Source organism: Panthera leo, chromosome C1 (genome assembly GCF_018350215.1).
Source record: "Panthera leo isolate Ple1 chromosome C1, P.leo_Ple1_pat1.1, whole genome shotgun sequence".
Classification (NCBI taxonomy): Eukaryota; Metazoa; Chordata; class Mammalia; order Carnivora; family Felidae; genus Panthera; species Panthera leo.
The window spans coordinates 91,790,712-91,813,944 of NC_056686.1; the positions used below are offsets into that span (position 1 = coordinate 91,790,712).

The 23,233-nt window shown below is 37.8% G+C and overlaps 1 protein-coding gene and 1 pseudogene across 2 annotated transcripts in view; both read right to left on the bottom strand.

The window, feature by feature from the left end:
• The window catches only part of LOC122228244 (calcium-binding mitochondrial carrier protein SCaMC-1), a 61,508-nt gene that overhangs the window by 21,314 nt on the left and 16,961 nt on the right, over positions 1-23,233 (bottom strand). For both annotated transcript variants that reach the window (XM_042953191.1, XM_042953192.1), the window contains exons 2-4: positions 22,154-22,280; positions 17,866-17,953; positions 7,040-7,151 (exon numbers count right to left, since the gene is read on the bottom strand). In XM_042953191.1, coding sequence (XP_042809125.1) covers positions 7,040-7,151; positions 17,866-17,953; positions 22,154-22,280 — 327 coding nt within the window. The remainder of the gene's footprint in view (positions 1-7,039; positions 7,152-17,865; positions 17,954-22,153; positions 22,281-23,233) is intronic.
• On the bottom strand, positions 11,970-16,458 carry LOC122227836 (annotated as a pseudogene).

A 23,233-nucleotide genomic window follows, 5' to 3' on the forward strand; every position in this document is an offset into this window, starting at 1 on the left:
CTGTTAAATGGAAAGATCCCCATGCCCCTTCAATTAAAAATAGATCACTCCAGAAGGTTTCTCTTGGAGAAGAATCATGTGTTAGTTTATAGTTAACATCAACTTCATTCCTTAGAAAGTATACTAAGCCAAAGTCCACAGAAGATGGTGGAGCATCATGGAGACCCTGAACTTGTCTCCTCCCTGAAACGCAGCTAGGTCAGCACCAAACCGTTTTGAACAATTAGGAAACTGATATGGGGACTAACGCAACAATCTATGTAACTTGAGCCACAAAACCCTGCAGGAACGGGGCATGAAGAGGTGAGCTGGGGTCAGAAAGGCTACAGAGGGTAGGGAGCCATTTTCGTGGAAAGAGGACAGAGAGAGAGAGACAGAAAGGGGAAGAGTGTGGTGCATCAGGATTGCACAAGAAAAGCACACCCCTTGAAAGTAGCTGGAGAGAAAGAGAAAGAGTGTAAACACTCACAGGGGACTGAACAAGAAATCTTTTCACCCAAACCATTGATGGGGAGAAAGGAGAGGGTTTCAATACCACTAGGATTCTATAAACAGTGGACCATAGAGTCTGAAGTTTCGTCTGAACTAGAGCTTAGAACCAGGATAATAAGAATACTAGCTGGGGTTGAAAAAAGCATAGAAGACACCAGAGAATCCCTTTCTGTGGAGAAAAAAATAAAATCTAGTCAGGAGGAAATTAAAAATGTTATAATCAAGATACAATCTCGAATGGATGCCATGACAGCAAAGATGGACGAAGCAGAACAGTGAATAAGAGATATAGAAGATAAAATTATGGAGATTAATGAAGCAGAAAAAAAAGAGGAAAACAAAGGCAAAAGATCATGATACAAGACTTAGAGAATTCAGTGACTTATTAAAAAGGAATAACATCCGAATCATAGGAGTCCCAGAAGATGAAGACAGAGAAAAGGCGCAGAAGGTTTATGTGAGCAAATTATAGTGGAAAACTTTCCTAATTGGGGAAGGACACAGACATCAAAATCCAAGAAGCACAGAGAACTCTCATTAGATTCAACAAGAACTGACCATCACCAAGGCATATCATAGTCAAATTCACAAAATCCACAGACAAGGAAAGAATTATGAAAGCAGCAAGGGGTAAAAAGAGTCCTTAACCTACAAGAGAAGACAGATCAGGTTCACAGCAGACCTAACCACAGAAACTTGACAGGCCAGAAAGGAGTGGCAGGATATATTCGACATGCTGACTCAGAAAAATATGCAGCCAAAAATTCTTTATCCAGCAAGGTTGTCATTCAAAATTAGAAGGAGAGACAAAGAGTTTCCCAGACAAACAAAAACTAAAAGAGTTCATGACCATTAAACCAGCCCTGCAAGAAATTTTAAGTCAAACTCTTTGAGTGGAGAAAAGACAAAACAAAACAAAACAAACAAACAAAAAACAGAAGCAACAAAGACCAAAAGGACCAAAGAACATCAGCAGAAACACCAACTCTACAGGCAACACAATGGCACTAAGTTCATATCTTTCAGTACTCACTCTAAATGTCAATGGACTAAATGCTCCATTAGTCCAGTGGACTAAATGCTCCAAAGACATAGGGTATCATAATGGACAAGAAAACAAGAACCATCTATAAGTGCTTACAAGAGACTCATTTTAGACCTAAAGACACCTGCAGACTGAAAGTGAGGGGATGGAGAGCCATCTATAATGCCAATGGTTATCAAAAGAAAGCTGGAGAAGCCATACTTATATCAGACAAACTGGATTTTAAAAATAAAGACTGTAACAAGAGATGAAGAAGGGCATTATATCGTAATTAAAGTGTCTATCCAACAAGAAGATCTAATAATTATAAATATTTATGCCACCAACATGGAAGAACCTAAATATATAAATCAATTAATCACACATAAAGAAACTCATTGCTAATAATACCATAATAGTAGGGGACTTCAACACCCCCACTTACAGCAATGGACAGATCATGTAAGCAGAAAAGCAACAAGAAAACAATGGCTATGAATGACACACTGGACTGGATGCACTTAACAGATATATTCAGAGCATCTCATCCTAAAGCAGCAGAATACACATTCTTCTTGAGTGCACATGGAACATTCCCCAGAATAGATCATATACCAGGTCACAAATCAGCCCTCAACAAATTCAAAAAGATCGAGATCATACCATCCATATTTTCAGACCACTGAAATTCAAAATCACTATGAAATTCAAAATCAACCACAAGGAAAGATTTGGAAAAACCATGAATACTTGGAGATTAAAGAACATCTTATTAAAGAATGAATGGGTTAACCAAGTAATTAAAGAGGAAATTTAAAAATACATGGAAGTCAATGAAAATGAAAACAGGACAGTCCAAATCTTCTGGGATACAGCAAAGGCGGTCATGAGAGGGAAGTATACAGCAATCCAGGCCTTCCTAAAGAAGGAAGAAAGGTCTCAAATATACACCCTAACCTTATACCTCAAAGAACTGGAAAAAGAACAGTAAATAAAGCCCAAAACCAACAGAAGAAGGGAAATAATAAAGATTCGAGCAGAAATCAATGCTTTTGAGGGAAAAAAAAAAAGAGTAGAACAGATCAATGAAACCATGAGCTGATTCTTTGAGTTAACAAAATAGATAAAATCCTATCTAGACTGATCAAAAAGGAAAAGGAAAGGACCCAAATAATAAAATCACAAATGAAAGAGGAGAGATCACAACCAACACTGCAGAAGTATGAACAATAATAAGAGAATATTATCAGCAATTATATGCCAACAAATCGGGCAATCTAGAAGAAATAGACAAATTCCTAGAAACATATAAACTACAAAAAACTGAAATAGGAAGAAATAGAAAAATTTAAGAGAGCCATAACCAGTGAGGAAATTAAATCAGTAATCAAAAATCTCCCAACAAACAAGAGTCCAGGGCTGGATGGCTTTCCAGCGGAATTTTACCAAACATTTAAAGAAGAGTTAACACCTATTCTTTTGAAGCTGTTCCAGAAAAAAAGAAATGGAAGGAAAGCTTCCAAACTCATTCTATGCGGCCAGCACTACCTTGACTCCAAAACCAGACAAAGACCCCGCTTAAAAGGAGAACTACAAACCAATTTCCCTGATGAACATGGATGCAAAAATCCTCAACAAGATACTACTAGCCAAACAGATCCAACAATACATTAAAAGAATTATTCACCACGATCAAGTGGGATTTATTCCTGGGCTGCAGGGCTGGTTCAATATCTGCAAATCACATTAATAAAAGAAAGGACAAGAACCACATGATCCTCTCAATAGATGCTGAAAAAGCATTTGACAAAATACAGCATCCTTTCTTGGTAAAAAACAAACAAACAAACAAACAAACAAACAAAAAACTCAAAAAAGTAGGGATAGAAGGAACATACCTCAAGATCATAAAAGCCATATATGAAAGACCCACTGCTAATGTCATCCTCAATGGGGAAAAACCGAGAGCTTTCCCCTTAAGGCCAGGAACACGACAAGGATGTTCACTCTCACCACTGTTATTCAACATAGTGTTGAAAGTCCTAGCCTTAGCAATCAGACAACACAAAGAAGTAAAAGGCGTCTAAATTGGCAAGGAGGAAGTCAAACTTTCACTCTTCGCAGATGACATGATACTCTATGTGGAAAACCCAAAAGACTCCACCAAAAAATTTGCTAGAACTGATACATGAATTCACCAAAGTCTCAGGGTACAAAATCAAAGTACAGAAATTGTGTGCATTTCTATACACCAATAATGAAGCACAGAAAGAGAAATCAAGGAATTGATCCCTTTTACAATTGCACCAAAACCATAAAATACCTAGGAATAAACCTAGCCAAAGAGGTGAAATATATATACACTGAAAACTATACAAAGCTTATGAAAGAAACTGAAGAAGAAACAAAAAAATGGAAAATTTTCCATGCTCCTGGATTGGAAGAACAAATATTGTTAAAATGTTGACACTACCCAAAGCAATCTACATATTCAAATCAAAATAACACCAGCATTCTTCACAGAGCTAGAACAAACAATCCTAAAATGTGTATGGAACCAGAAAAGACCCCGAATAGCCAAAGTTATGTTGAAAAAGAAACGCAAACCTGAAGGCATCAAAATGCCAGACTTCAAGATGTATTACAAAGCTGTAATCATCAAGACAGTAAGGTACTGGCACAAAAACAGAAACACAAATCAATGGAACAGAACAGAGAACCCAGAAATAGACCCACAAATGTATGGCCAACTAATCTTTGACAAAGCAGGAAAGAATATCCAATGGAATAAAGACAGTCTCTTTAGCAAATGGTGTTGGGAAAACTGGACAGCAACATGCAGAAGAATGAACCTGGACCACTTTCTTACACCATACACAAAAATAAACTCAAAATGGATGAAAGACCTAAACGTTAAGACAGGAAGCCATCAAAATCCTAGAAGAAAAAGCAGGCAAAAACTTGTTTGACCTCAGATGCAGCAACTTCTTATTCAACATGTCTCTGAAGGCATAGGAAACAAAAGCAAAAATGAACTATTGGCACCTTGTCAAAATAAAAAGTTTCTGCACAGTGAAAGAAACAATCAGCAAAACTAAAAACAACCAACAGAATAGGAGAAGATATTTGCAAATGACATATAAGATAAAGGATTGGTATCCAAAATCTATAAAGAACTTATCAAACTCAACACCCAAAAAACAAATAATCCAGTGAAGAAATGGGCAAAAGACACGAATAGACACTTTTCCAAAGAAGACATCCAGATGACTAACAGACACATGAAAAGATGCTCAACATCAATCATCATTAGGGAAATACAAGTCAAAACCACAATGAGATACCTGATACCGGTCAGAATGGCTAAAATTAATAACTCAGGCAATGACAGATGTTGGCGAGGATGGGGAGAAAGAGGATCTCTTTTGCACTGCTGGTGAGAATACAAACTGGTACAGCCACTCTGCAAAACAGTAAGGAGCTTTATCAAAAAATTAAAAATAGAACTACCCTATGACCCAGCAATTGCACTACTAGGTATTCATCCAAAAGATACAGGAGTGCTGATTTGAAGGGGCACGTGTGTCCCAATGTTTATAGCAGCACTATCGACAATAGCCAAAGTATGGAAAGAACCCAAATGTCCATCGACTGATGAATGGATAAAGAAGATGTGGTATATATCTACAATGGAATATTACTCAGTGATCAAAAAGAATGAAATGTTGCCATTTTCAACAATGTGGATGGAACCAGAGGGTATTATGCTAAGCGAAATTAGTCAGTCAGAGTAAGACAAATATATTATTTCACACATATGTGGAATTTAAGAAACAAAACAGATGAACATAGGGGAAGGGAAGCAAAAATTAGATAAAAACAGAGCAGGAGACAAACCATAAGAGACTCTTAAATACCGAAAACAAACTGAGGGTTGCTTGCAGGATGTTGGGTGGTGGATGGGCTAAATGAGTGATGGGCATTAAGGAGGGCACTTGTCAGGATGGGCACTGAGTGTTACATGTCAGGGACGAATCACTAAATTCTATTCCTGAAATTATTATTATACTATATGTTAACTAACTTCAGGATTTAACTTAAAAAAGAAAAACAAATGCAAAAGCTGCAAAAATTTTCAAGTAAATATTTTAGTACAGTAGATTACTAGAAGAGAATAAAAATATTTAGAACTTTTTTATTCAAAAAAAAGTACACTGAACTAATTTGAGCATATAGATAATTATAAATAGACTATCCACACTAAATGAAGTACACTATCACTTCACAGGAAATGAAAGTTAACAGTAATTACAAATTTACAAAACCAAAAACTACAGCTTTCTTTCTGAATGGATTCAGAACAACTTTTCTCTTCTTGGTCTAAGTTAGAATGAAAGATCAGCCTTTTGTCAAGTGTTGTGAATCCTTTTTAGCTACAGAAAGAAATTAGTTTGTCAATTCTTCAAAGGTATTCCCTTTATCTCAAAATTATAGCCACATTATTCTTTATACCATGATATATGCTATAGACCTGTAAATAAAAATTAAAGCTATATATGTGAACACCTCGAAACTCATCTGCTATACAGACTGTCTATAAATATTTTTATAGACTTGTCATTTAAAACATGCAACAAATTCTTTATAAAATTTAGCTAACAAGGAAATACTGTTTAAAAATAATCCTTCATCCTACTCACATCACCATAGATTAAAAATATAGCTTGAGATAAATTGAGTTCTTTTTTTTTTTAATTTTTTTAATGTTTATTTATTTTCGAGACAGAGAGAGACAGAGCATGAACAGGGGAGGGGCAGAGAGAGAGGGAGACACAGAATCTGAAACAGGCTCCAGGCTCTGAGCTGTCAGCACAGAGCCCGACGCGGGGCTCGAACTCACGGACCGCGAGATCATGACCTGAGCCGAAGTCGGACGCTTAACCGACCGAGCCACCCAGGCGCCCCGAGATAAATTGAGTTCTATAATGATAGTATTTCTACAACTTTATCAGCTAAGTGCTTCTGGTGTAAAAGATTTTATAGGTAAGAGTGTAGGGATAAGAGGCTACACTATAGTAGTAACCCTCTCTTTCTTAATTTTACTATCAATAAAATGAATACATGACTGTAGCCTCACCTGTTATCAACTATCTCCAAAGATACAGTAAGAGTCTGATTATGTAAATATAACTTCACATAAGTAGAAAATTTATCTAGGCAACTGAACTACTAATATATTTTCTATACTCATAGAAATGAGGCATTAATCATCAATCATTTTATAATGTTCTATTTAAGTTTAGGCATTGCTACCAGCAGCAATGTGAACCCTAGACTTTATTTATTATGTATAAAATTTACTGAAATCCACGAATAAGCATAGCAGACAAACCCATTAGAAAAATTAAAATTCCCTCAGAGAGTTCCCATTGTTTTAGGGAACAGATTTAACAATAACGTGAACTTCAGGGATGCCTGGGTGGCTTACAAGGAAGTATAATGTAATGCACATAGCATACTTACAGTAGAATGTTTCCAGAAACGGATAATTTCCTCAATGTCTGTAACAGGATTAAATAAGAAATAGTCCCTCCATTCATTCCAGTCTACTGTCATTGTCCCATCAGTATCAATACTGAAAATAAAAAGAAGCAAATTAAAAAACAAAATAAAATTTATAAGTAAAACATTATTGGCCACTTTGCAGAATGATAGTTTCTTTTCAAACTCAGTATTCTTATTAAAAAATTCCAGTTCACAATAATAGATTGTTGGAAATGGCAGCAAGTTTTTGATGTTCTGTTAGATAGTTTTAATTATTTAGATAAAGAAGGGTCCCAAAGTTAGAGAGCTCTCACTGAAGACTACTTTTGGCACTGTGTCAAACTCCAATCAGTGAGCTATCAAACACTAAAGCTTGAAGATTAAATATTGGGAGGGAAATGAATAGATTTATTCATAAGGATCTATCTTTTTTTCTTGCACTGGCTCAGGAAGATATTTCTTTTTTTGTTTAAAGTGTTTATTTTTGAGAGAGAGAGAGACAGAGAGGGAGGGAGGGAGGGAGGGAGAACAAGTAGAGGAGGGGCAAAGAGGGAGACAGAGGGTCCAAAATGGGCTCTGCATGGACAGCAGAGAGCCCAATGCAGGACTTGAATTTACGAACTGTGCGATCATGACCTGAGCTAAAGCCCAAAGCTTAACTAACTGAGCCACCCAGTTGCCCCAGAAAGATATTTCTTAACGCTCTGTTAAAATATTTGGATGTGATTTGGGAATATACGCAAAATATTCTATCAATTTCCTTCTCTAACTTCCTCAAAGCTAAGAAAATTAGCAGTATTTATAAAAAAAAATCTAACTTGCTGATTGGGGCTTTTGAATCTTAAGAAATCTGGGTACCTCATCTTCAACATGTAACATTAATATACTGTAGTCTTAGATATTTGTCATTAACTTTTTGCTTGTTTTACAAGTGTCTTCATAGTGTGTCATTTAACCAGCTTTTTCCTAAGATCTACTCTGTTGCCTGCCAGGATTTTGATTGTTTTGTTCACTATCTATACTCAAGACCTAAAGTGGCTGGCACAAAGAAGGTGCTCATTTATTTGTTGAATTAATGAATGTCTCTGAAGAAAAGTTTGAGTGTCTCCTCCAAACTTTATATTTATTCTATAATTTGTGTGAAAATGATACATAAAGATGGCAGTCAAATAAAAAGTAATTTTCAGGCACTTATTATCATGTTTTCTAGTGCCAATTTCTAATTTTGACCTCCATGTGTGAAATTACACTTAAACTTTCATTTGTCTCAGCACATGGGTATTAACATTCCACATGTGCATGAGAGTCCTAGTTACTACTTATGTTTATAACATTGTTGTGGGCTGCAATACTTATAGCCACTATTTTCCATTTTAATGCAATTGTTTATCATCTGACCCTACCCCTCCACCTCCCACACATGACTTCATAAGTATCTTCCACAAGGCAAAGATTTTTGTTGATTTTGTTCACTGATATGACCCAAGTGTCTAGAACAGCCTAGCAGAGAGAATATTTATTGAATGAATACATGAATTCCAAATTCTGGAGCTTAAAGCAACAGAACACTGATAAACTTAAATAAAATAGTCTCATTGTGGTTTAAATCACATTTCTCTTCAAATCACTAATGATGTCAACCATCCCTTACCGTATTCATTTGCTATTCAGGTTTCCTTTTACTTGAAATGACTGTTTGTGTTTTGCCCATTTTCCTACTACATTAAGTGTCTTTTTCTTTTATATGTACAGTTCTCTATATAGTTGATTCTTATACTTCAAGTTATAAATTAGCAGATACCTTCTCTTTGTCTATTCACTTTGTTTATGGTATCTGTGAAAAGATGCTCTTAATTTTAATATAGCTGAATTTATCAATCTTTTTATTTGCACTACTGCCTTTTGTGTCTTTTTTTTTTTTAATAAATCCTTCCTTACATGAGATAAAGACATTTCCTTTTCTTCCTCTATAAGTACTCCCAGTTAACTTTGACATTTAGGTTGATTTTTGTGTCTGGCGTCAGGTAGGCATCCAGTTTCACATGTGTCTGCACGGACAACCAGATGCATTAGCCCCACATACCACATAGTCTCTCCTTTTCCTGTCTTCTGTCTGACAAATCCTAAATATGGATGGGTCTGATTCTGGGATATTATGTTCCACTAATCACCTTGGCTATCTGTGTACCACCACCACTGTCTTAACTATAGCTGAATAATAATCAGTATCTGGCAGAGCAGGTCCCTGCTTCTCACAGCTCTTCAGGAATGTATTGGTTATTCCTGGGCCTTTGCTCTTTGGTATAAATTTGATGCTCAGCTTGACAAGTTTCTTGACAAGTTTCAATGGCACTGAATCATTATCAATTTGGAAAAAAGGTACAGCTTTTCTGTATCAAGTATTCTAAGAAAAGCCCACAGTTAATATCATCCTAAATGGGGAAAAACTGAGAGCTCTCCCCCTGAGATCAGGAACAGGACACGGATGTCCACTCTCACCACTGTTATTTAACATAGTGTTGGAAGTCCTAGCATCCACAATCAGACAACAAAATGAAATAAAAGGCATCAAAATTGGCAAAGAAGTCAAACTTTCACTTTTCACAGATGACATGATACTCTACATGGAAAACCCGACAGACTCCACCAAAAGTCTCCTAGAACTGATATATGAATTCAGCAAAGTCACAGGGTACAAAATCAATGTACCGAAATCAGTTGCATTTTTATACACCAATAATGAAGCAACAGAAAGAGAAATAAAGAAACTGATCCCATTTACAATTGCACCAAGAACCATAAAATACCTAGGAATAAACCGAACCAAAGATGTAAAAGATCTGTATGCTGAAAACTATACAAAGCTTATGAAGGAAATTGAAGAAGACACAAAGAAATGGAAAAATATTCCATGCTCATGGACTGGAAGAATAAATATTGTTAAAATGTCAATACTACCCAAAGCAATATACATATTCAATACAACTGCCATTCTTCTCAAAGCTAGAACAAACAATCCTAAATTTGTATGGAACCACAAAAGAACCCGAATAGCCAAAGTAATATTGAAGAAGAAAACAAAAGCGGGAAGCATCACAATCCCAGACTTTAGCCTCTATTACAAAGCTGTAATCATCAAGATAGTATGGTATTGGCACAAAACCAGACACATAGACCAATGGAATAGAATAGAGAACCCAAAATTGGACCCACAAATGTATGGCCAACTAATCTTTGACAAAGCAGGAAAGACAGTCTCTTTAAAAAATGGTGCTGGGAGAACTGGACAGCAACATGCAGAAGAATGAAACTAGACCACTTTCTTACACCATACACAAAAATAAACTCAAAATGGATGAAAGACCTGAATGTGAGACAGGAAACCATCAAAACCCTAGAGGAGAAAGCAGGAAAAAACCTCTTTGACCTCAGCCGCAGCAATTCTTACTTGACACATCTCCAAAGGCAAGGGAATTAAAAGCAAAAATGAACTATTGGGACCTCATTAAGATAAAAAGTTTCTGCACTGCAAAGGAAACAATCAACAAAACTAAAAGGCAACTGATGGAATGGGAAAAGACATTTGCAAATGACATATCGGATAAAGGACTAGTATCCAAAATCTATAAAGAACTCACCAAAGTTCACACCCGAGAAACAAATAATCCAGTGAAGAAATGGGCAGAAGATATGAGCAGACACTTGTGCAAAGAAGACATCCAGATGATCAACAGGCACATGAAATGATTCTCAACGTCATGCATCATCAGGGAAATACAAATCAAAACCACACCGAGATACCACCTCATGCCGGTCAGAGTGGCTAAAATGAACAACTCAGGAAACAACAGAGGCTGGTGAGGATGTAGAGAAACAGGAACCCTCTTGCACTGTTGGTGGGAATGCAAACTGGTACAGCCACCCTGGAAAATAGTGTGGAGGTTCCTAAAAAATTAAAAATAGAACTACCCTATGACCCCGCAATAGCACTGCTAGGAATTTACCCAAGGGATACATACAGGAGTGCTGATGCATAGGGGCACATGTACCCCAATGTTTATAGCAGCACTTTCAACAATAGCCAAATTATGGAAAGAGCCTAAATGTCCATCAACTGAAGAATGGATAAAGATGATGTAATTTATATATATATATAATATATATATATTATATATATATTATATATATATTATATATATATATAATTTATATATATTATATATATTATATATATATATTTATATATATATATTATATATATATATTATTATATATATATTTAATATATATAATTATATAATATATATATATAATATATATATATAATATATATATAATGGAATACTACTTGGCAATGAGAAAGAATGAAATCTTGCCATTTGCAGCAACATGGATGGAACTGGAGAGTATTATGCTAAGTGAAATAAGCCAGTCAGAGAAAGACAGGTATCATATGTTTTCACTCATATGTGGATCTTGAGAAACTTAGCAGAAGACCATGGCGGAGGGGAAGGGGAAAAAAAAGAGCTACAAACAGAGAGGGAGGGAGGCAAACTATAAGAGACTCTTAAGTACAGAGAACAAACTGAGGGTTGACGGAGGGTGGGGGAGAGGGGGAAGGGGGTGATGGGCAGTGAGGAGGGCACTCGTTGGGATGAGCACTGGGTGCTGTATGGAAGCCCATTTGACAATAAATTATATTTAAAAAAAAGAAAAATCTAGACACTAATATCTTTTGAACTTAAAAGAAATTTTAAGTTGCTCTTTTAAAAGTATTGATTGTGGTACATTATGCTTTCTATGTACAGTTAATTTTTTTTCTATACAGCTAGCAGGTCACTAATATTTTCTCTAAAATATTTATATTTATATCATAAATGATGCTGGCCTATAATTTCCTTCTTTCATTAGTTGTCAGCCTTTGCTGTTAAAATTATAACGGCCTCACAGAATGGGTCAAATGCTGTTCTTGTACATTCTACATATATTTGTAGATCTGTTCTTTGATAGTTTATGAGAATCATCTAGGGCTAAAGTTTTCTTTATGGGAAAATTTTTAATTACTGGTGTGATGTGTTTGCTTAGGCACTGTTGGCTATTTCTTCTTGATTTAGTTTTGGTAAATTACATGTGTCTGCAAATTCTTCTATTTCATGTTTTCAAACTTATTAGCATAAAATTATCCATGATATTTTATTATCTTTGAAAAATTTCTGACGTGTCTACTTGCAATCAAACATTATTTATATCTCATTTCTCTTTTTCTTTATCAATCTCTCCAGAAGTTTGTCTTTTCCAATAACCAATGTTTGGTTTTGTTCATCCTATTACTATATCTCTACATTCTGTTTCCACTGCTTCCTTAATTATCTCCTCCTTCCTACCTTCTTTGAGAATATTCTGGTTTCTTCCTTTAAATTAGCACACTAATTTTCAGCCTTCATTCTTTTCTTTTGAATTTATTTGTTTATTTCCCTTTCAGGTACCAGACAAAGTAAAAAAGATGGAAAGATGAAGACAGGGACACGGCTGGCCCTGGGGTAGGAGTGGGATGGAAGCGGGGGAGGGGCCCAGTTCACATCACATCTACAAAGAACTTACTAGGGTATCCCATGGCCATGCGGAAGGACTGTGTGCTAGTGGTCAGTTTGGTGGACATGGAGGCCAGGTCTTTGCCTGGAGGGTTCCTGGGGGCCCCAGGGCCATAGGTAGCGGAGGCATCATCAGCATGGGGGAACTGTATAGAAAGAAGGAACGCCATAGGGGGCCGTAGCTCAGATGTGTGCGGTGGCTGCACAGGCTGCTGGTCATTGAGTGCTGGCTGTGGCAGCTATGCTGACCGGGCGCTGGCTCCCACAGCCCCGCAGGCTACTGTGGATTGTGTGGTTCCACTCGCTGCTGTTGCCACCCAATTTCAGGTCTTTCTCCTTCTACCAGTCGCTGCTACTATGGTTGGAGCCACTGTTCCAGCTGTCTTCACTATACTGACTGCTAGCACTGCCCCCACCATAGCTGTACCCCAGCTCTGGGAAGCCCGGGTGCAGGTTGTAGGGGTACAAGGGCAGCAGGTACTGGTAAGGGAATCCATGGATCCAGGAGCAGCCCCCAGATGTGGCAAAGGGGCCCGGCATGTCCTAGTCAGAGGCTCTGCTGAAGCCATTGTGATCATGGAGGGACATGCTGACCATGTTGCCACAAAGGCTGCCAAAGCTGTAGTAGCACTGCCCAGAGAAGTTGACCTTGTTGACAGTGTGGTGGATGAAGTCATTTTCAGCAGGTTGCTGGCATACTTGCTGGTCTCCTACCAGTCAGTGAAGCCTTCCACACTGTGGTACAGTCCCCCACATCCAAGCCAATGAAAGCACTGAGGATGGTAATCTGGAGCCTCATGTGGCTACAGACCTCCAGCCCAGATTCTGGGGAGGCCATGGCTTTGATGATGGCAGCCATGTCACTGTGGATGGACAGGTGTAAGTGGTCCAGACGCTGTGTGTCGGGGTTGGAGCTGGTGATGGAAGAGCCAGTGGAGGTGATGGTGCTCAGGGAGGAGCTCATACCATACGTAGGAAAGGTGTTGGTCATGGCTGCAGCGTGGGAAACTCAGGCTGCAGGGTCAGTGGGTTGCATGGGCTTGCCCCTGGGCATTGTGAAGCAGCCACGTGGACCTGGGTCCTACCACCTTGGCTACATTCAGGGTGATGGGCCTGGTCTGTGCCCAGTCTCCAGAAGAACACGGACCGCATTGTCATTATTCATGTTCTCAAAGTTCATCCAGCTTGCCTATAACAGCGTATCTCCTGGCATGATGTGTTTATCAGCAGCCAGAGCCCCAGCCTTCATGAAAGAGCCAATGTAGATGCCTCCATCACCATGCTTGTTGCCTTGGCCCATAGTGAAGACGCCCAGAAAACTACTTTTCCAGGAGAGTGACTGTGATGATGTTGAGAGACATTGTGGAATCCATGAAGGACTCCTGATCTGCTGAAGGATCAGGACCACTCAAACTGCAAAACCTCCTGCTGCCACTGCTAATGCTGGTCTTCTCATTAGGTATGAGGCGCTGCCCTGCTCTGTGGAGCTGCTGAACCTGCAGGTGCAGTCATCCTCACCCGAATGGAAGAAGGTGGTCATCTCCACATCACTGCTCATAAGGTGGATGGGCTATTCCAACCCCCTGGCTCTTGCCACTGCTCCACCTTTGCAGTTCTGTTTACCTGGGTTGTGCGCTCTGGGCCATCCTTCCTTCATGGCCGCTTATGCTGAGCAGACACCAAAGAGTCTGTCTCTGTGTCCTTGTCCAGGTTTTCCTGGCTGCCCCCACCAGCACAAGAGTGGAAAGACAGGGCCGGGAGTCCCCAGAGTCCCGTGCGCTCCATGGGCAGCAGCAGTTACAGTGGGTTGTCAGCACAGAAGGGAGCTAGCTCTGGGTGTGAGCCATCAGCAGACACCAGCCTCAGCTAGGCACTGTTGTTCAACAGCTCCTCCTTCACCACTCCAAATCCGTGGTCCATAGCCTTGAAGAAGAACATAGAGCTGGTTCACTGCAGAATGCCCTTCAAGTCCGCCAAGGTGACGCTCTCGGAGAGCAGGGGCAGCTCCGCTAGGTACCACATCTCCCGCCCATCCAGGTTGCAGATTATCTTGGTCTCCTCACGGGTCTGGCCTGGCAGCCCACGCACCCCTTGATAATTCTCTAATACAAGCTTTAAGGCTATAAAGTTCCCTCTAAGTACCACCTTAGCTATATCTCACAAGTTTTCATATGTGTATTCTTTCAAGTCGAAGTATCTTTGAATGTCTACTATGATTTCCTCTTTGACCCAAAAATTATTGAGAAGTATATACCATTTCCAAAACCCATGATATTTTTAGAACTTATTTCTGCTATTAAGTTCTAAATACCTATATGTGGTCAAAGAAGATGGTCTTTGTGATACCAATTCTTTGAAATGTATTGAGTCTGGTTTTATGGACTACTATAAAATCAATTTTTATACATGCTCCATACGTACCTGAGGAAAAAAAATTTTCTTTCTAATTTTTTGGTGCAAGGTTCTATTGTACACCCATTAAATCAAGCTTATTTATTTCTCTTCCATCTTGACTAAATTTTTTTTCTATGCTTGATCTAACAAGTACAGGGAGATCTATGTGAAAACTTCTCACTACTATGAAGGATTTGTCAATTTATCCCTGGAATTCTATTAACCAGCTTAAAATTTTACGTCTTTGTGAATTTTAAATGTGGTGACAGTTTATTTCCCACTAATGTTTTTTACCTTATAATTTTATCTGATATTAATTAGCTACAGCAGCTTGTACTTAGTTTGCAGGATTTTGTTTTACTTTTTCTTTCATCTGACAATCTTTCTGTTCAAACAAATCTTATGTTAATTTTTAGTTTGATATACATTAAAAATCCACTATAAGTAGGGAGCATAAAAATATAGTTTCATGTGGGGCGCCTGGGTGGCTCAGTCGGTTGAGCGTCCGACTTCGGCTCAGGTCATGATCTCATGGTCTGTGAGTTCGAGCCCCACGTCGGGCTCTGTGCTGACAGCTCAGAGCCTGGAGCCCATTTCAGATTCTGTGTCTCCCTCTCTCTCTGCCCCTCCCCTGTTCATGCTCTGTCTCTCTCTGTCTCAAAAATAAATAAACGTTGAAAAAATTTAAAAAAAATATATAGTTTCATGCCACTGTGACATTAATATTTTTCAATGAGTGTATTCTGTCACAATAATACTACAAAAATATTGAAATTATTTGTCCCCACCATATTGTACACTAAACTGAGAAAATCCTGACCTATCAGAGGCAATAACCTTCTAACCTACTCTTCTCCCATGCTACACCTCCCAAAAAGATAATAACTTTATTTAACCTGCCCCATTTGGGAATGGAAGTGAAAAGAAAACAGGACCTAACATTTTTTCAGGGTACATTTTGACAGGGTTTTGTTGTACGTGAACTTATTTCTCCCGTCTTATCTTTTGTTTTCTGTCTCATTTTTTTCTTTGAATTGTTTTCCTCCTTTCTTTGTTGAATTGCCTGAAACTAGTTTCTTCCTATACTTTCAAGGTTTACCTTGAATTTTTGCCAGATACATATAACAAAATCTAAAGATACTATTTGATCTCCCTCTTCTAAGAGTAAGGATCTTAGAACAGTTTAAGACAAATTATTCGCTCTGGTCTCACTATTATTGTCTATTATTTCAGCTGTTCTTTTTCTTAAATCCCAGAAATTGTTCATTATTATTATATTCATGGCTGTTTCCAATGGGCCACTCCAACAGCTCACAGACCACTAGCTAAAAGAAAGACCACCAGTGGTCTGGAGAGGATTCTGAAAAGCACTGCCTGACCCATTTCCTGAGTGTGGTGTTCACAAGCTTCCATGTCTGCACAGGTCTCTACCTCTACCTAGAATGTCCTTCCCCCTACTCTTTTTCACTAGGATGACTTCTACTCATTCTTTAACACATTCTTCAATATTTTCTGAGGGCCCACTATTGCAAGGTGCTGAGTGTAGAACACTTAACAAGATGGAAGTGGTCTGTGCCCTCAAAGCTTACAGTGTAGCAGGAAAAACAGACACTGAACAGTAGCAAGTAATAGCTAATATTCATGGAGCATTTGCTAGGCATTGTTCTAAGCACTTCCCAAGTAAGTTCATTTAATCCTTAAAACAATCCTATATACTTTCTATTGTCTCCATCCTATAGACAGAAAGAGACTAAGTATTTTGTCCTAGGTCACAGGCGTGGTAAGTAAAACAGAATATAGTATTTCAACCCAGGCCTTCTAACTTCAGAAACTGTATTTCTAAACACTAAGCTATACAAATGAGCTTATGGTTACAACCTGTACGAGCGATGAACCAGCAACTTCATAAGTTGCACAAATAAATAAAACTGCTGTAGGGTGGAGGGGACTGATTTAGACAGGGTAGATCTCTCTGACATGAAGACTGAAGTCAAACATACGGGAGGCATTTAGTCCCTTAAGCAGTGAGAACTACAAGTGAAAGGCTCCAAAGTTGGAAAAGACTTTTAGAGAATTCAAAGACCTGAAAGAAACATGGTGAGAGCAGAGTCAACAGATTTCATCCATGCCTAGCTGAACTTGTTCTTTGAAGCCACAGAGAATGGACAGAGAGTGGCAGGTGGGAATAGCACGGTAAACATTTAGAATTACTGTGGGGAATGGAAGACAAGGGTGGCCAGGAACACAGACACACAAAGCTTCAGCCTGAATGTCTAGTAGAGAATAAAGGCTGTGCATTTTAGGAGTACTAATCTATACAGTCTCATTTTTCTCTAGAAATGTTTAATAGCCCAAATGTTGGGGCAAAGAAGGCAACTGGTAGGATGGTTTGGGGATGGGAGAAAGGAGGAGTGAAAAAGTGGAAGGAAATGGATCAAGATATTGAGGAACCAGTGTAAACAAAGGGGCCAGAGATCTGTAAGTCAAAAAGCAAGTAGAGTGGGAGAAACACTACGTAAAATTTGGAAGAGGGGTCAGAAGGTAGGATACGGGTGTGTGAGACTTCAGTTTCACGCTTCTCCAACTGAGCCAGCCAGGCACACCCTCCACTCCTATGCTTTACACGTGTTCATACAAAATTAAAAGGAAGACAAAGAAAGATATTGAATGTATATGAGGAATGGTAAGATGTAGGGAGTTTTAAGCTATACTTAAAATGAAGATCTCTAATATAAGATATTAAAATCTTAAAAATAATAAAAAAACATAAAATTAACATCAAGGAACCCCCCACAATTGTCAGTAAGAGAAAGAGCTTACCTTTGAAGAATCAACTCTGCTTGTTGTTCAGAAATAGTTAGACCTAATGTCTGAAGAGACTGGACAATTTCAGAAGCCTCAATTACTCCTTTAAAAAATTAAAAAGAGCATAAACTCAGATTCAGAACTGATAAGGATCTTAGAAATCATGAATTTTACATCTCTCATTTAGTAATGGAAAGTCTTGGACTCGGTAAGGCAAAATTTTTATGAATCTAGGTGAGTTATAGGTTTGCTTAAATACATACTTCCACACCAGCTCAAAATTTAACAAATAGACTAAACAAGTACATAGACATTATTTAATTCAAAAATCATAAAGCCTCATAAGTGAATAATGATATGCCATCTAAAGAAGAAAGCTTATGTGGCATGATCAAGTAGCATTAAGCAGCAGCAGAACTGAGATTCAAATCAAGACACTCTAACTTCGAAGTAAATTACATTAACTAGGATCTATTCATTTCACAACTTTGCACTTCTATACTTTGATAAATGAGTAGGCATCTCATATGCATAAAGATGCATTGCACTGGCTTAAAAAGAAGTAGAAAATGACCAAAAGAAGCCCGAGTGGGGACTATTCCTTTGAGAAATCTGGCAGTAAAAATAAAGAAATCAGGGATAGTAGGACAGTGGAAGAAGGAAAATTATTATTATTAAAGAAATCAGAGCATGTTTATAGACAGAATGAGAGGACTATGAAGAAAGGAACAAAGAGAAAATAGAAGCAATAAACTGGAGCATTAAATACTACTTTCCCCTCAAGCAACTCACAGATTCATGATCCCAACATCGATATACATGAAATAGGATGAAACAAAACAAAGCATGAGAGGGTCCGATGCCAAACTAGTACTAATGGCAAAGTTCTCCAGGAAAAGAGGAGGACAAAAATGACTGTTAGCGATGAAAGGAAAGACTTCATCTAAGAGAAAGACTTTGAAGAAATCCCAGAATTCAGGGGCACCTGGGTGGCTCAGTCAGTTGAGCGTCCGACTTCAGCTCAGGTCATCATCTCGCAGTTGATGTGTTCAAACCCTGCATCAGGCTCTGTGATGACAGCTTGGAACCTGAAACCTGCCTTGGATTCTGTGTCTCCCTCTCTCTCTGCACCTCCCCCACTCATGCTCTGTGTGTCTCTCTCTCAAAAATAAATAAACATTAAAAAAAATTAATTAAAAAAAAAAGAAATCCCAGGATTTGGAGAGTTTTCCTGGAGAGAGGAAAAGAGAAACACGAGAATCTGAACAATGTAAGAACAGTTAGAGGCATCTATTTGTTAGCAATGAAATTCCTTATATACCACTCTGAATATTCTCCTTTATTTTTCATTTTTTCTAACATTTATTTATTTTTGAGAGACAGAGCATGAGTTGGGAAGGGGCAGAGAGAGGGAGACACAGAACCTGAAACAGGCTCCAGGCTGTCACCACAGAGCCTGACGCAGGGCTTGAGCTCACAAATCATGAGATCATGACCTGAACTGCAGTCGGATGCTTAACCAACTAAGCCACCCAGGCACCCTTGAATGTTCCCTTTTATAATTGCACTCTTAAATACAGCCGATTCTCATTATTCATGGCAGTTATGTTCTACAAGGTCACTATAATCCCTGAATTATCAAATACTGAACCATTATTCCTATGGGAAATACAGGGGTAGGTTCCTGTGAGCCTCTGATCACAGTATTTTCACCAATCAATCAATACAAAGCCTTGTCAATATAAAACCTTGTTATATGTGTATATAAATATATGGTACTACATAATACCATATTGTATTGTTGATTCAATACCAATTGAACTCATGGCTATTAGTACTACAACTCATGCCTGAATGAAGTTTATCTAATATACATATTTTCTTCCTAAGGCACATCACAGCCTTCTTGCATTCAGGAATGCTAGACAGCACTTCAGCACCATGCTTGGGCGACACTTTGAACAGCAAAATCACCAACAAAAAGCACAAAAATGCAAAAAACAAAAACAAAAAACCATGGCACTAAGTAGACTGCAGAAGGACACTTGTCTACAGTAGGAGTGCTAAAACAAGAAAGCAGAGCATCACTTTCTTCTTTCTCAGCTAGAAATGTGCTCGTCAAGCAAATGAAATTTGTTGCTACTCTGCACATGTCCGTGAAGGACTGAAAAAATGCTGTAAGCATTGATTTTGGAATTACTTCTGGAGTTAAATTTTAGCAAGTAGACAAATTCTCAAATATAGAACCCACAAATGAGGAAAGACTATGCTTTGCTTTAAGAGGTCTGATAAACAGGGGTGCCTGGGTGGCTCAGACAGTTAGGCAGCTCTTGATTTTGGCTCAGGTCATGATCTCGTGGTTTGTGGGTTTGAGCCCTGCATCAGGCTCTGCACTGACAGGGCAGAGTCTGCTTAGGATTCTCTTTCTGCCCCTCCCCCACTTCACTAGCTCTCTCTCAAAATAAATAAATGAACTTTATATATATATATATATATATATATATATATATATATATATATATATGAGAATAGAGTCTCCAGAGTCTATTAAAAAAAAGAAGCCTGATAAACACAAATATGAACTTACAATAAGAAACTATTTCAAAATCTACAAACAAGATAAATTAAGGGAAAACTGTTTTCATTTACTACAAATGTACCATAAAATTTCACCTTTAATTATTTCCTCTGGATCATTTAGAATTTTCTGGAATGAACAACTGATATGTGCACAACTTACATACTGGGATGATTCACCTCTGCTTATCTGGCAGATGATCCTGAGGGGGTTCCATCTCCCAGCTACTGCCTGCCTTAACACTATACACACAGTCCTACCTATTTGAACTGTAATGGGTTCAACATAGGATGAATGTTTGTAGAGAAGTAAAGCTGATAGTAAGAACTGCATTTTGCTAAAAGATTGGACTAAGGCTAGACTTGGGGACATATAATGTGTAAGGCTTAGAGGAGAAGGTAACAAATGTTCGAATCGGACTAGTTTCCACCACAAATTCAGCTTCTTAGATGACTGTCACAGACTTGAACCATCATCAAATTCATTCAAAGGTTTAGTTGTTTGAAGAAACTTGCTTTATGCCTAACTAAAGTTTATATTCAGTATAAACGAGGGGCCAACAAACTATGACCTTCCAGCCAAATGAGTCCTGTTGCCTGCTTTTATAAATAAAGTTTTATTGGAACACAGTCATGTCCATTCATTTACATTTTGTCTAGAGCTGTTTTTGCACTATGACAGAAAAGGTGAGTAGCTGCAACTGAGACCACATGGCCCACAAAGCGAAAATATTTACCCACTGACCTTTTACCAAAAAAATTGCCCACCCCAACTGTGAACTATATTTTCTCCTCAATATATTTAATGTGTTTCTTGAATAACAAGTCTGTGAATTAAATGGCCCTAACTACTCATATATAGGAAGGGGTTTGAGGATCCATTTCAGCTTTTTTATTAAGTTTCTTATGCATTATAATTTTTAAAAAATAAATTCTCACTTCCTATCAAAGGCTGCCTTGAGTGATAAGGGTTTCATGACCCCTCCCTTTCTCCTACTGTGGCACTTGTTTTTGCTCTCCACACTGGGACTCCATTAACTCCAAACTATTAATCTAAATAGTGAAAGCATAATTCCAGTCAGAAGATACATATTTAGGGGCACCCGGCTGGCTCAGTTAGTAGAGCATGCAATTCTTCATCTCAGGGTGGTGAGTTCAAGCCCCACACTGGATGTAGAATTCACTTAATTATAAAAGAAAAGAAGACACATATTTAAATGTCTATCTAGTACTTTTCCCCAATTTCCATGATCTGAGAACAGATGCTCTAAATTAATTCTTTCAAAAGACTATTAAATGTAAGACAATTTGAAATTTTTTTTTAATTTCAGAATATATAACATTTTATATTTAGAATATATTTAACATTTTAAATTGTAGAATATATATGAATAAAAATAAATATCTCTTGCCCAGAGAGCAAGGAAACATAACTATTTTTAATCTATAACTTTAAGTCAAATTGGCATAATACTCCATAGTGAACATCTTATAAACTGCCCTACTCAGTTTTTAATTCAGTAGACAAAGCTATGTCTTTGTCTTTTCTTCACTAAGACATAAACCCTAAAGAAAATCACATCACTAAGAAAAACAAGTACACACACACTATTAACAATTGTTTGCCAAATAAAAAAAGAGAGACCAAAAACACATTGTTTTATACTGTTGGAAGTATGAGAAGGGATTCTTCATAGCTGGTGATGAATAGAAAATAAAGACACACCATCATTATTTTTGTCCAAACTCTTAAATGCCAATTTCATTTTTTTCTCATGGTCTTTAAGGTACTGCATAAATTCTTCAAAATCCAGCTTCCCATCTTTGTTGATATCACCAGTAGTTAAAATTTTCTACAAAAAAAAGAAAAAAAAAGAGTTTTAAATAGGCTAAACTGCAAAATTATTTGGACATACAAACACTTTGAGCAGATTGCCTGTTTTCCAGAAGACATGCATTTTATAAACTCCAAGATAAAAAACACACACTTGACTTAGTATAGGATTTAAATGTCTAAAATAGTGTTTTTCCCTTTGATTTCCAAAATTAAATAATCTTTTCCAAAAAATGATCCTTATAAAAAGCTGTCATATCAAACTATCTATCTCTATTAATACAAATCATTGCTTTTGAGAAAGAAATAAAATTATGTTATTTGATATTACAAGCAAGCCTTCTACTACCACCACTCAAAATATAAACCTTCTGCCTGTTAAGACACTCATAATCACCCACTCAAAGCTTATAGACTCTATTAGTTTAATGGTCACACTTTGTGGAGAAAATAATGTCTTGGTGTGAAATAATGCCTCGTTGCAGAATGTGAAATGGCCAGACCTCCAAGCTTTGGACTCAAAGAAAAGGATCTGAACTCCATAAGATGTAACAAAAGCCTGGAGGAAAATTTATGATTTTAAATGCATAATTTGAAGGGCACCTGGGTGGGTCAGTTGGTTAAGCGTCCAACTTTGGCTGAGGTCATGATCTTGTGGTTCGTGGGTTCGTGAGTTGTGTTGACAGCTCAGAGCCTGAAGCCTGCTTTAGATTTTGTGTCTCCCTCTCTCTCTGCCCCTCCCCAACTTTTTCTCTGTCTCTGTCTCTGTCTCTCTCTCAAAAATAAATAAACATTTTTTAAAAATTAAATGCCTAATTTGAAATGAAGGAAGGCTAGGGGCACCTGGGTGGTTCAGTCACTTAAGCATCCAACTTTGGCTCAGGTTGTGTTCTCACATGAGTTAGAACCCTGCATTGGGCTCTCTGCCGTCAGCACAGAGCCTGCTTCAGATCCTCTATCTCCCTCTCTGCC